This window comes from Stegostoma tigrinum, chromosome 39 (genome assembly GCF_030684315.1).
Source record: "Stegostoma tigrinum isolate sSteTig4 chromosome 39, sSteTig4.hap1, whole genome shotgun sequence".
Classification (NCBI taxonomy): domain Eukaryota; kingdom Metazoa; phylum Chordata; class Chondrichthyes; order Orectolobiformes; family Stegostomatidae; genus Stegostoma; species Stegostoma tigrinum.
The window spans coordinates 7,339,869-7,354,032 of record NC_081392.1 but is presented as its reverse complement, the minus strand read 5'-3'; the positions used below and the strand labels follow the sequence as shown (position 1 = coordinate 7,354,032).

Here is a 14,164-nt window from a genome sequence, read left to right as displayed (position 1 = left end):
TGCCGAGCCAATATGGTGACATGATCACCACAAGTTTGATATGCATCAAAATCCCTTTGGACAAAACTGTCCTGGAGGTTGAATATATTCACAACTCAAATTTGAACTCCAAGCAAATAAAAATATATGGGGTTTGGGAAGGAAGATGGAATCAGGGAGTAAGTGATAGGCAGGCGATGGCTTATCGGTATTGTCACTGGACTGTTAATCCAGAGACCCAGATAATGTTATGGGGACCTGGGTCTGAGTCCTCCCAAGGCAGAAAGTGGAAAATGATTTCAGTAAATGCCTGGAATTAAACAATCTAATGATGACCTGAATCCTTTGCTGATTGTCGGGAAAAACCCACCTGGTTCACTAATGTCCTTTAGGGAAGGAAACTGCCATCCTTACCTGGTCTGGCCTACCTATGACTCCAGACCCACAACAATATGGTTGACTCTTAACAGCCCTCTGGGCAACTACGATGGGCAATAAATGCTGCCCTAGCTAGAGAGGCCCTCATCCCATGAATGAATAGAAAAAAAGACCCCTGTGATGTTACTGAATGGTGCAGCAGGCTCTCAAGGGACCAAATGACCTACTTTAGTTCCCATATTTTATGTTCTTGAGATCTTATTGATCTCAGCAGGGTTGCAACATTTGGGCCTCAGAATGAGGAGGTGAAGACGTAGAGGCATCTCTCTCTTTATCCTGTCTTCACTTGATATTCTAGTGAGACTCACGTTGAGTACAGAGATCTCCAGTATCTGCAAAGCAGGCAGGCAGGTGATCTCAGCATATGCATCAGGAGGAAGATAAGCTGGGAGGAAGTGCAAATAGCATGACATCGAGACCACACTCTTGTGTCTCCTTGAGAATAGAAGATTAATGGGGCAAGCCACTTGAAGCATTTAAGATGATTAAAAGGATTTTACAATGAAAGAACAGTGTGAAACTATTTCCTTTGGTGGCAGCAGTCCAAAAAAAAGAGAGACTGGGCGTAATCTCAAAATTTGACTCAGGTAACTCAATGTTTCTGCACACAAAGCGTAGTAGAAATTTGGAACTATTGCTTCTGAAAAGTCGTGGAGGCTTTTACGGGGAAGAGGAAGCAATGATGATTGAACATGTTAAAATTGAGGTGGATACATTTTTGTAATGTACAGGCATTGAGGGTTACAGAACCAAGGCAGCTAAACAGAGTTAAGGTACAAGGTTAGTCATGACCTATCTGACATGCAGAACTTGAGGGATTGAACAGCTTCTCTTCCCGCTCCAATACGGCTTGGATGAGCAAACGGACACAGGAAATAGGCCCAAGACATAATGTGAATTGCTGATTCATATTGCGAAATCCCCAAAGACACCAAATTAACTTGTCTACAATACATGATGCTTAAAGATTTTGATTGATTCCTTTGTGTTCTATGAGCACCCTCTGGAATTTATTGCCCATTTGCAGTTGCCTTGAGAAGATTGTAGCAGGATGCAAATAAGTGCTTACTTGGTGAAATAACTGCGCAGGGGCTGGCATCCCATCACCAAGTCGCCCTTTACTTACACGTGCACAGTACACAGGCTCAGACCAGCCTGCTCAGAGCCAGTCCCTTGATGGTGGAGACATTCTGAATCTCCTGTTTATGTCTGTCAGCCAGGAATCCCTGATTGGGCCAGGTTAACAACCCCAAGCAAAGATCTTATAGTCAATGAGATCCACCCAGCCCTGGTTCCGATCATTACACTCAGCTCCTCAGTAGGGCAGTTAAGAGGCAGCCACCTTGCTGTGGGGACTGCGGTCACATGTAGGCACAGGCTGTGTAAAGATGACAGGCTTATTTTCCCATAAAAAGGACATCAGTGAACCAAGTTGTCACTTAGAATAAACTGACAACATTGTGACTACTTTTACTGATAACAGCATTTTATTTTGATCTTCTTGTCAAATTGCAACTCTCAAATTACCGTTGGGACACCTCTGAATTACTACATGTAACACAATGGCTACGTACCACAACTTGGAATCAACAAAAGGTGAAGAAAATGCCTTCAATCTTAGTACTTGGTGCAACTTTTGAAGATTAGCTCAACTTTAGGTATATTTGTGTGTGGATCTGAATGGATAAAAATATTTAATGATTTCCTGTGAAATTCTCATGGCCTTGCAAGTTACTCCCATCCTGTGCTGGTGTCAGTGACACTTTCATGACTTTGCAGGTGGTCAATGTGCCGACAGTTTGCAATGTGTACTGGCCAATCACCAACAGCATGTGTTAATATCTAATACATTTTGCATTGTGCATCCGTTTTGTGTCTTCAACATAATTCTGAAGATTAGCATTGTATACAGGAATGGAGTTGTGGCATTTTTTCAAATGACCTACCCTATGCCTTGAGATATTTGGCACCTCTAATGGTATGTGGTACAGTGTAAGGGTTGTTTGAAGTAGTTTGCTGCCACCAATCCTCCTTGACTTAGATCTATCTCGGAGAGAAGTTGAAATTTATTCAGAGGGGTGTACACTACGTCAACCATCAGCTGTAATCCTTCAGCTAGCTATTGAGTGAAAAACACTCTTTGATCTGCTCAAAACTTGTTGGTCTTCCAGTGCAAAGAGATGTCCTCAACCAAGTCTTCTGGACTGGCACATTCCAAGGTCCAAGTGTACATGGTGAGGGATACATTATGCTTGGGGCCAGCCACTCCAGAGGCATAATGGGGAAAAACTAAGGCTTCTCAGCCATGCCTGTACTGTAGGGTTGGAAACGGCAGAAGACCCCACCCCACTTGGGCTCTGTCTTACAAAAAAAAATGCATATCAAAAAGCTAATAAAATGTATTGCAGTAAGTCAGAGTGCAGCATGGTGTACAGAGGAAAATGTTTTTTTGCTCTTACTGAATTTGATATTTGAATTCTCTCCACCCTAGGGCTGTATACCTGAGATAGAATGCATTTTTTAACTTTCTAAAGCTTTGCAATCCTATTTAGATCATGTCACATTCGGAAAAGTTGAATGTAATTGCAAGTTATGCAAAATTCAAGTTGGAATGTGTTTATGATTTTCTTTACAAATTTTAGGAATTAAGTATGTTTTGGGCTCAGGAAGTAGTTAGTGGTAGATGACACACTAATTGTAGAATATTATTCTGAAATAAAAGGTTTATTGCAACCATATTTGGCCTAATATGATTATAAAGACCTTGGAAAGCTGGCACTGATACACCACCAATGTTCCCTGTGTGTGTGTAGTCAGTCTGATGTTCCACACACAGCGATCGGCATCATCACGCCAATCTCAGCACTGACTTCCAATTCCAGATGCTGCCGCTGCACACAGGCCCTTGGAGGCCCAACATCCCCAATAAAAAGAAAAGAGAGGGAATGCTGTTTACCGCTGTCACCCTTCACGTCCCACTCCAAACTGCAAACCATCCGAACATAGAACTATATTACCATTCCTTCACAGTCACTAGGTTAAAATCCTAGAGCTCTCTCTTTGGGACTCTTGGTGTCCTTGAACTACATGGACTGCAAATGGCTTAAGGCGGCAGCTCACTGCCACCTTCTCAAGGCAATAGGGGCAGGCAATAAATGAAAGCCCACATCCTGTGAATGATTAATGAAGAATGCACTCCTTTTGAAAGCTGAGTAGAATTCCTCACCTTGACCCGCAGATTGTCTGTGAAAAATCAGCAGAATTGGTGAAGCCAATGGAACATAAACATCCACCCCTCAGACCATTAACGTATACAAACTGGAGATACTGGGAATAACTGCTCTTCCCATCTGAGCTATTGAAAACTAATTGCAGACAAACTCCCAACAAACTTCACTGTGGGGATTTCCCAATTTTCTTCAAAGTACCACCAATTCCCACTTCTCCCTTTACCTGCTCTTTGGTCCACCATGGGTAGCCATGCCTTGTGCCCTCATTCATGGAATGGGATAGTACTGAATGCCTCCCTCATTGACTGAGGTACTCGAGGCAGAGGTCTGATTCATGGATTTGGACAAGTACTTCAGCTGCCAAATGGAAAATTTGAGTCCTGACCTAAATATAATTCTGCCATTCCAGGAGTGACTAATTCCTGGACATACCAGTCCCAAGACTCTAGGTCAAAACAAAGAACAAAACAAAGTTGCTGGAAAAGCTCAACAGGTCTCACAGGTTAACGTTTCGGGTCTGGTGACCGTTCCTCAGAACTGATGGGAAAACGTCAGCTTGTATGTAGAAATAGGGAGGTGGGTGGGGGTAGGGAGTAAACCATAGGATAGAACCCAAAGAGAGAGAAAGACAGTAGGACAGACAAAAGGAGTTGCTGACAATCAGGCTGGGAGGGTGAATAGTTGTTAATGGGGGACTGTTAGTGGCTAACAACTGGGGGTGTGTAATGGCAGGCTGTGTGGTAACAAAGCCTGGTGGGGGGCTGGGAACATGGGAGAGTTTAGGCCCTAAATTTGTTGAACTCAATATCGAGTCCGGAGGGCTGAAGGGTCCAACAGGGGAAATTGAGGTGTTGTTCCTCCAGCTTGCATTGGGCTTCACTGGAACACTGTAGTAAGCCAGAGACAGAGATGTTGGCCAGGGAGCAGGGTGGTCCATTGAAGTGGCAGGCAACGGGTAGTTTTTTGTGGGCAGAACATAGATGTTTTGCGAAGCAGTTGCCAAGGCCTATGCTTCATTTCCCCAGTGTAAGAGGAGACCACAATTGTGAGCAGTAAATGCAGTAGACTAGATTGTGGGAAGTGCAGGTGAAGTGTTATTTCACCTGGAAGGTATGATTGGGCCCTTGGCTACTGGGGAAGAGGAGGTAAATGGCAGGTGTTACACCTTCACTGGTTACAGAGGGAATGTGCCGTAGGGCTGTGGCGGGGGGGGGGGGGGGGGGGGGGGGGAGGGGGGGGGGGGGGGTGGGGGGGGAAGGGGGTGCATTGGAGGTGAAGGAATTGTGGACCAGGGTGTCCCGGAGGGAATGGTCCCTGCAGAAGGCAGACAAGGGAGGGGGAGGGGAATATGTCTGAAGGTGGCATCCTTGCTGGAGGTGGTGGAAATGGCGTCTGATGATCTCTAGGTCAATGGTCTGGTGCTCTAGTTACTTAGTTCAATAGTACAAACACCAATTATAGGCAAGTTCATTCCCTGCAGTTTTATTGCTAGCAAATACATTCAAAAATGTCTTACATGCTCCATTTTACCTCCCTGAAACCCCATGTATCTCCTGCTTTAAGGGAAGCAATTGTTACCATAGTCTCAGGAGACAACAGGCTGGTCTTTCAGATTACCATATCTCAGGCAAGTTGAGAAGGCAGAGTCTTCTTGGCTATTACAGGAACTGAATCCCACACAAAGGTATCATTCAGCATTGTGATCCAGCCACTCAGCCAACTGAGCTAACCTTTGATTGAGAGCAACTCTCGCCCACACAGTGCTATAATCAGCTGCGATGTGTGGAACAGAATGTTGAGGAGTACTTGGAATGTTCATGGGGTACAGGTTCCAGTATCGCTTTTGGCCCATGGTGGAATTTCCAAATTAGGCACAGAAAAAGTCTTGAGTATGGGCTGAGTACACCATTAACTTTGCCAAGTTAACAAGGACTGCTATAGTGGATCGATTTGAGGTTGGTTTAGCCTGACCTCAGTCCTTGGTAAGATTTTAGAATCCAATCAGAAGAGGATGAGATATCAGAGTAACTTGGAAGTGCATGGAAAGAGAGTGGAGTTAGCATGGCTTTGTCAAGGGGAAGTCATGACCGACAAATCTGTTAGAATTCTTTGAGGAGGTAATCAGCAAATTAGCCGAAGGAAAGCCAGTGGATGTGATAAATTTGGATTTCCAGAAGGCCTCTGACAAGAGAGAGTGTTAAATAAGATAAGAGACCAATGTGTTACAGGGAAGGCACCTGGGCGTGGACACAGGATTGGCTGACTGGCAAATGGCAGAGGGTGAAAGGGTCTTTTCAGGATGGCAGCTAGTAACTACTGGAGTTCTGCAGGAGTCAGTTTCGGGATCACAACCATTCACACTATACACTAACGATCTGGGCGAAGGCATGGGGGGTGTTGTCGCCAAATTTACAGATGACACAAAGTGAGTGAAGGGACAGGCAGTGCTGAGGAAGCAGGGAGGCTGCAGAAGGACTTGAACACGCTAGGAGAGTGGGCAACTAAGTGGCAGATGAAATACAATGTAGGAAGGTGGAGGGTTATGTATATTATGTTAGTTGGCAGTTAGGAAGGCAAATACAACATTAGAATTCACTTCTAAACAGCTAGACTACAATAGCAGGGATGTATAGCTGAGGCTGTATAAGGCCGTGGTCAGACTACACTTGGAATATGGTGAACAGTTTTAGACGCTGTAACTAAGGAAGGGCATGTTGGACTCAGAGGCATCCAGAAGAGAAGATAGCAAGAATTATCCTGGGAATAAAGGGATTTTCAGAAGAACTGTGGTTGAGGACTCTGGGTCTGTACTCGATGGAGTTAAGAAGGATAAGAGGGTTTCTCACTGAAGTTTACAGAATACTGAGAGGTCTGGATAGATTGGATGTGGAGAAGATGTTTCCACTAGTAGGACAGATTAGGACCTGAAGGCCCAGCCTCAGAGTGAAGAGATGGCCTTTTAGAACTGAGATGAGGAGGAATTTCTTCAGCGAGAGGGTGGTGAATCTATGGAACTCATTGCCACAGAGACCTGCGGGAGCCAAATCTTTGAGTGTGTTTAAGACAGAGATAGAGAGGTTTTTGATTGGTAAAGGCATCAAAGGTTGCAGGGAGGATGCAGGAGAATGAGGTTAAGAAACAAACAAGCCATGATCAAGGGCAGAGCAGACTTGATGGGCCAAATGGCTCAGTTCTGCTCCTGTAGTTCATGGTCTTATGGATACAGATTTTGCCCCACTTCTTTTAGAGTTTTTTCCTATATCCCATTTTTGTATAATTTTTATCCAGTCAGTCAATCCCCTTGGGTGGTCTGGTAGACAGGAGATGAAAGCTCGTTAGCCTCTCTGTAAACACAGGAGGTCCTCATGACTATTGGTTCTTGGAAAGGTTTCAATCATCTTTTTAGCTCGGCAATAATTAAGTCCAAAAGGTTTATTTTGATTTCTCCCCTATCTCACCCCAATTTTTTCCACTTATCGTCATGATGATCCTCTGCCACCTCACTCAGGTGGCTTTTCATCCTCTTGGAGTTCAGACAATGCAGGTCATTTTGTGATTGGACTGTGGAGGCATTGCACATAAGCTGATTCCTTTGCTCTATTGACGTACAAACATGGTGAGGTGATTTATTTCCCAAAGATGTTGGCTCCAACGAAGCACTTCTGAAGCACACCAGGAGGGCAGTCATTAGGTTGATCCCCAACTAGGATAATAAACATGAGGGAGGACATGGGAGCCGTGTCACGTACAAACTGTTCCAACTGATTTCTGCAGGCTGCAGGGTCGAGAGCTGTGGTCTATGGTGGTGAGTCGAGGACCCACATACCTCCACTGATGATTGCAGGTATGTACAAGGAAGGAGGCTGCAGGTATCCTTTCCCACTCTTGAACAATACTCTTTAGGCCTAAGTGAGCATAAACTTCCAACTTTTGCCTGAATGCCACAAGTCAGTCTCATTTCCACCAGAAACACAAGATCTGCTTGATGTGATCAGGGGTATCTGTGTGAATCTTACATTGGGTTCTGACTGAGGGAACTGTTCTACGCCCTGGTCCAGTGCATCCACCCCTCCAAAAGTCTTCTACTCCTCCCCCCTGTACTATCAAGTGGTCCAACAACTGTCTGGGGTTCCTTTTCTAATTGGAGGGAATTGACCTCTGCCAACCTTTGCTCGTCTTGTTACAGATAATGATGGTCCAGTGAGAATGTTACTGAACTAATGATTAACAGGCCAGGCTAATGATCAACGGCATCATTTCAAGTCTCAGCTTAGCACCTGGGATTTTTATAGAATCAATCTGTTTTGACACACCTCTAGGACAGGGACTTGAATTCAGACTTTCTGACCCAGAGGTACGACACTACCATAGCCCCACAAGCGTCCTACCCTCATGACCTGGGCAGTTTAATCTCTATTTTAATACATTTGGAATTGAAAGCTTCTCTCAGTAATAGTGGCCATGAAACTCATCTGATCCACTCATCTTTTGTAGGAAAGGAAAGCTGTTGTCCTTACCTGGCCTGCCTACAGCTGATTCGAGACTCAAAGCAATAAGACTCTGAACAGCTCCCTGAAGCGGCCTAGCAATGCACTCAGTTCAAAGGCATTTAGGGCTTTTCCCAAATTCTACAAAGCAGCCTGCATGAAGTTTAAACAAAACTGCTGTGACATAATCACCAACAGAACCAGTTCTAGTTTCTGTCAGATGCTAACTGATATTGCCCTCCCCGACCATTTCACTCCTGCTATTTTAAATCAGTGTGTGGGTCAACAATATATTATCCTTAGAGTTTAATGAATATAAATCTGTTAATCCAAATAGCAGTTTTTCTTCAACAGATCTCGTTTGTCAAAAACCTTTGGTTGTTACTTGACCATTTGTAAAATTTTTTAAAAAATGGTTTCTTATTGGACAGCTGGGGTCCATCTGAAAACCACCAGGGAGTTTGCAGTTTATACAGTGGAAAAATAACATTTGTCCAGAAAAACAAATAATCATTTACAGCAGGGGCTGTAAATGCAATACTCCCAAAATCCTCAGATGTTGCAACATTGTGAGGGAGTCATTGAGGCAATGTGAGGTTTAATGTTTGAAACCATAGAGTCATACCAACTGTTGGATGATGGAGCACGGAAGGAAGCTATTCAGCTTACCGTCACTCGCTGAGACCTTTACCAATTAATCACAATCCTGCAGTTTTTCGCCATTTCTCTGTAAATATTTGCCTTCAAGTATTTAGCTCAACCTCCTTTGAAAGCTGCTACCAAATCTGTATTAATTTCAGCAGATATCTGGGTCCACACTGGAGACTGGAATCTCACAAGTAGCGGTTGGAAAATTTGTTAATGGTCTGGGATCTTTCTTTGCCAATCAGCTGCTACCTTTTCTGCCTTATAAAACACCAAAAATAAACGACTAGTTGGAGCACACCCCAAGTCTGTGAAAGACATTGATATAATCTTGCTTTCTAGTGTTCTGTTTTTAAACTTACCCCTTTCTCTTTGTTAACATCTTTATCAATCCATCTTGATTTTATTCTTGTGAGCATCTTTCTTTCCTTTGCACTATTCTATCTTTTCCTTCCCTTCTTCCTCAATCACCTCTTACTCCTTATCCTTTGCTCTTTCTCTTCCTCCCTCCATCAGCTGTTGCCTTACTCTTCTAGATCTCCCAAAGTCTCAAACGCTGCAGTTGGTGGGTGGATATTTCCCTACTGCTGATGCATCACTGCAGGAATGGCTTACTGTCGACAGCAAAATTTAAATATCCCACTGCGGAAGGTCTGATAGGTTCTAATGAATAAACAAATGCAATGACCAGTTGGATCAAACCTATTATAAAATCTGAATTTACCATAACTGACGGTTTCATACAGCACCATCACCATCCACCCCACCCACACCCCCCCCTCACCTTTCTAAGTTCACAACAATTAATGATGGAACTTCAATTCAGGTAATTTTTCAATAAAAACATTCTTGGCTGTACACTGTCATTGAAAGCCATCTGTTTTGCAATTATTGAAGGTGTTCTTTATATGGCAGAAAGGGTCACTGAGTTATGTTGATGAGGGCAGCTATCTGTTTGATCTGTTCAGTTATTTGGTTTTAACTGGGGGAACGAGGTTACAACCAATTGTCATTAGTGCCCCTGGGCCAAGAAGCACTAAAATTTGTCAAAGCACTGGCTCATTAGTGAAATCCAAAGATTCTGTGCAGTGTTCTCTCATGGACATAATAGTGGCAAATGACATTGGGATTCCTGTGATGGCTCCCTTGGCCAAACAGCTGGTGAACATTCCGGCTCAGGTGTAAAAATGGGTCAGTTGTGACAGGTGATTACCTGATTGTGGAAGAATCATCAAGTAATTTATCTTCAGGAACGAAAGTTAGCTTTTAATTTGTTCCGATCTTGAATGCCCTTCAAAGGGGATGGAAGCAGAAAGGAGAAAGAGAGAGAACCAGGAATTAGAAGAGGGAGAGAGGAAGCAGCAGCACAGAAGCAGGAGGAGAGTGTGATAAAGAAGCAGTCAGCTCCTGTCTGAAAGCCCAGTTTTTATGTTTGCTCAAACGAGCTGGTTGGAATCTACCTCACCCTTACATTGCCCAAGCCCATCTGCTCAGTATAGGGCATGGCTATTGAGACTACATACATGCTATTAACATATAAGAACCAGGGTATAAATTCAAGTCTGATAAATAACAAATCTGATGGGAAAAGATCAGTGAAACATTTATTTGTTAGCTGCTGGTGGAATTTCCCGTCCTTTGTAAACATTGACTTTGCTGATTTGTATGCTCACCAAGCATTTCCTGTTAGCCTAAGATAGTAAACTCTAGTGAAGTTATTTAGAAAAAGCTGAGGTAGCGTCCCTGTTTCGTTGGTGTCCTTTAGTAAGGAAAGTTGTGAGCATGGGAATACCTCATTAGCAGGTACCTGAACCTCGCAGATATACAGCAAATCCCAGCTGTGTTTTGGCAATGATTTTTGAATGTGTTCCTGTTGCTGTCTTTACTGGAGTGCTTTCATACCAAGTTGCAGACAAGAGGCATGCAGGTCTGTCATGCTTTGCCAGGTGGATAGAGGGTCTGTATCTCAGGTTTTCTGGAATTTTGGGGATTTATGGTGGCTTTCTGCAGTAAAGTAACAAAAAATTTTATATTTAAATAACACCTTTAAAGTTATAAGATTCCTCCAGTGCCTGATAGGAAAATTTTAAAACTAAGTATAACAGAGCTGTATAAGGAGATATTGGGTCACATTACCAAAAGCTTGAGTAAAGAGGTCCCAAAGGTAAGCTAGTTGGCCCCTCAAGCCTGGTCTGTTACTCACTAAGATCATTTGATTCTGCCATTAACTCCACTTTCCTGCATAATCCCGTAACCATCAACTCCCTTGTCAAGCAAAACCTTTCCTAACCTCAGTTTCGAGTATATTCAATTACTCCAAGATCCACTGATCTCTAATGAATTCTACAGACTGATGACCTTCTGAAAAATAATAATTATGCCCATCATGTCAATATTTGAAGAGAAACCCCTAATGTTTAAGTTGTGCTTCCAGTTCTAGACTCCCCAGTAAGGGGAAGGGTCCTCTCAGCATCCACCCTGTCAAGTTCCCTCTGGTTCTTCATGTTTCAACAAGCTCACCTGTTACTCTTTTAAATTCATTCCAGGTGATAAATCCTAGGTGTGGTTCTGTTGAAATTATTTTAACAATAGGCACTAATTTTAACACAAACACAGACAAAATATGTGTATATTTACTTGCCTGGCAACCATATCTCTCAGTCCCTTTAAAGGATCTAAAATACATACAATGATCAATGAAGAAGCACACACTTTGTTTTACCTCGGAACAAACAATTTTATGTAGTTGGCAAATGTTCACAAGTTCACATACTATAATGAATGATGAGATTACAGGCTTGAGGATGGTGCCTATTACTTTTTTTTCCAATGGAATGCAATCAGTGACATCTGGATTCCTAATGAGTCACATGTGGCTGGGTCATGGTGAATACACTGGACAACATGAACACATTACAGTCAACGGTTGCTGCAATTGATAAGGAATGTACATTTTACTTCCCCAAAGGATGTTGACTGGACTGGAGAATGTTAGATACTTATGAATGTTAGTTATGATGAAAGATTTAATGGGCTTGGGTTTAAAGGATCTCAAAAATGTTATAGTGCAGAAGGTGGCCATTCAGCCCCTTGGCTCTTCAGATCAGAAATTAATCTCACTCTTTTCTCCCACTTTAACTCTATAATTCCAAAGATTCTCTCTTTTCAGGTGACAGTCCTACTCCCATTTGAATGCATGAATTGAACCTGCCCCTATCATGCTCTCAGGCAGTGTACTCCAGACCCTAACCACTTGCTGCCTGTAAAGGCTTTTCATGAAGTCCCTTTTCCTACTTTTGTCAATTACCTTAATCCTGGGCTCTCTCATTCCCGAGCCTTCATGATTGTTACCTATCCACTGTGTAAATCTCTGATTTTAAATGCCTTTATCAAATCTCCTTTAAATATTCTCTTCTCTGAGGAAAACAACCCTAACTTCTGCAATCTCTCTCCTTAACTGAAATTTCTCAAAGCTGAAACCACCTGGAGATTTAAAGTATGGTCATAAAGCTAACATAGGTTTTCGTAAAAACCTTTCTGGTTCATTAATGTCCTTCAGGAAGGAAATTTGCCATACCTATCTGGTCTGGCCCACACATGATTCCTATCTGGACTCTTAAGTGGCCTAGCAAACTACTCAGTTTAAGGGCAATTTGGGACGGGCAACAATTGCTGGTCTTGCTAGCGCCATCCACATCCTATGAAAGAATTTTTAAAAAATCAATATGTGGAAGGTGGGAATAGGCTGTGAGGTTACTTCTCACCCTTCATGGACATAGTGGGCTGAATGGTATCCTCCTGTATTGTACATTCCTAATCAAGGGCAAGCCATTTTCCTGCTTTGTGGGTGAGACATTTTTGCTTGTGTTGCTGCTGCTAGAGGTGAGCCTCACCCTGGTATCACGAACCTGCCAACACCTGCATGCATAGATGTGCAAACAAAGCACGCCGCAACTCATAAGAAACACAGAGCGCAGAACAAGTTACACGGTTAACGTAAAGTTGCTCACCTTCATAAGAGAATGATCAGGAGCTCTCTTGTCTATCTGCAAGGCATTCCCTAGAAACGGGAGGGCGGGAGGACCTGGGGGGAGCTTGCGGTACATCTGCTTACTCTTCCAAGAGCGCAAGTACAACAGCGCAGTCAACACAAAGGCGATAAGCGTCACTTGAATGGTACTAAAATCCATCGCAGTGCCGGATCTGTTCACAATGGGCCCTTGCTGCACCTTTGAAAGCCTGAGCTCAGTTGAAGTTTACTTAAGGAACAGCTTGTGTTTAAACAAGCATGAAGGAATCTGCAACTGTGAGGCAAATGGACTGTGCAACTTTAAATGAATGAAAACTCCTCCCTGTTGGGGGTGGAGACGGTTGCACCCCGAACTTCAAAACCCTGTGCCAGTGAGTAATGCTATGACTCTTAAATTTGCTACTTGCTGCTTATTCTTGCGTAATGGCTTAATCAAACTGTCACCCTTCCTGCCCCAATTCTTGGTCTTGGACATCAGTTTTATTCCGCTGACGCTGTATGATTAAGAGATGTTAGTTCAACTCTTGAGTCAGACTTTCAAGTCCCACTCCAGGATTTAAGCACCAAAATCAAGGCGAACAATTCACATGCCACTGAATCATTGCTATTCTGCTCATACCCACTTGAATAGGTATAAATGACTTCAAGACTACTCTTGAAGATGAGCAGGGGAGTTAGTTACACTTGGTGTCCTGGACTATATCTATCCCTCATCTAACACTACAAAAAAAAGCGGTTGTGTGTGTTTTTATCACATTGTTAATGTTTGTGGGAGTTTACTGTGCGTAAAATGGCTGCTGCGTTTTCCATAACACAAAAGTGACTATTAGCTGCGATTGTGAAAAGTGTTACATAAATGCAAACCTTTTCTTTTTATTGCCTTTTCAACCAGCCTCTGGGCTCTAAATTGCTTGTCCAAGTACCGTAGATAGCAAACTCGCCAAGTTGTAAATGAGAGAGTTATTATATCAGCAGTTCACTTGCCTTCTGTTTCCCCCCCTTTCCCCAGCCTTTTTACTTTAGACTTCCTTGAAAGCTCCTGCCCTTTACCTTAAATCTGTGTCCCCTGGTCATTGATTCCTCCACTGAGAGGGAAGGGTTTCTTCCTGTCTACCCTTTCTATGCTCTTCCTAGTTTTATACATCTCAATCATGTACCAAGCTCCTCTCAGTTTCATCAGCTCCAGATAAAACATCATAGGTCTATAACTCAAACTTTCCAGGCCAGCCAACAGCCTGGTAAGTCTCTTCTGCATCCTCCTTAGTGCAATGGCATTCCCTCCTATAATGTAGATTCCAGAAATGCACACAATACTGTAGCTAACCAACTTTTTATATAACTTCAGCATAACCTCT

General features: G+C 43.1%; 1 protein-coding gene across 1 annotated transcript in view; it reads right to left on the bottom strand.

The window, feature by feature from the left end:
- LOC125447649 (cytochrome P450 2C28-like) overlaps positions 1-13,132 on the bottom strand; it is a 41,625-nt gene extending 28,493 nt beyond the window's left edge. The window contains exon 1 of the mRNA XM_048522243.1: positions 12,790-13,132. Within this exon, the coding sequence (XP_048378200.1) occupies positions 12,790-12,969 (180 nt within the window). The 5' untranslated portion in view covers positions 12,970-13,132. The remainder of the gene's footprint in view (positions 1-12,789) is intronic.
- Positions 13,133-14,164: the final 1,032 nt, after the last annotated feature.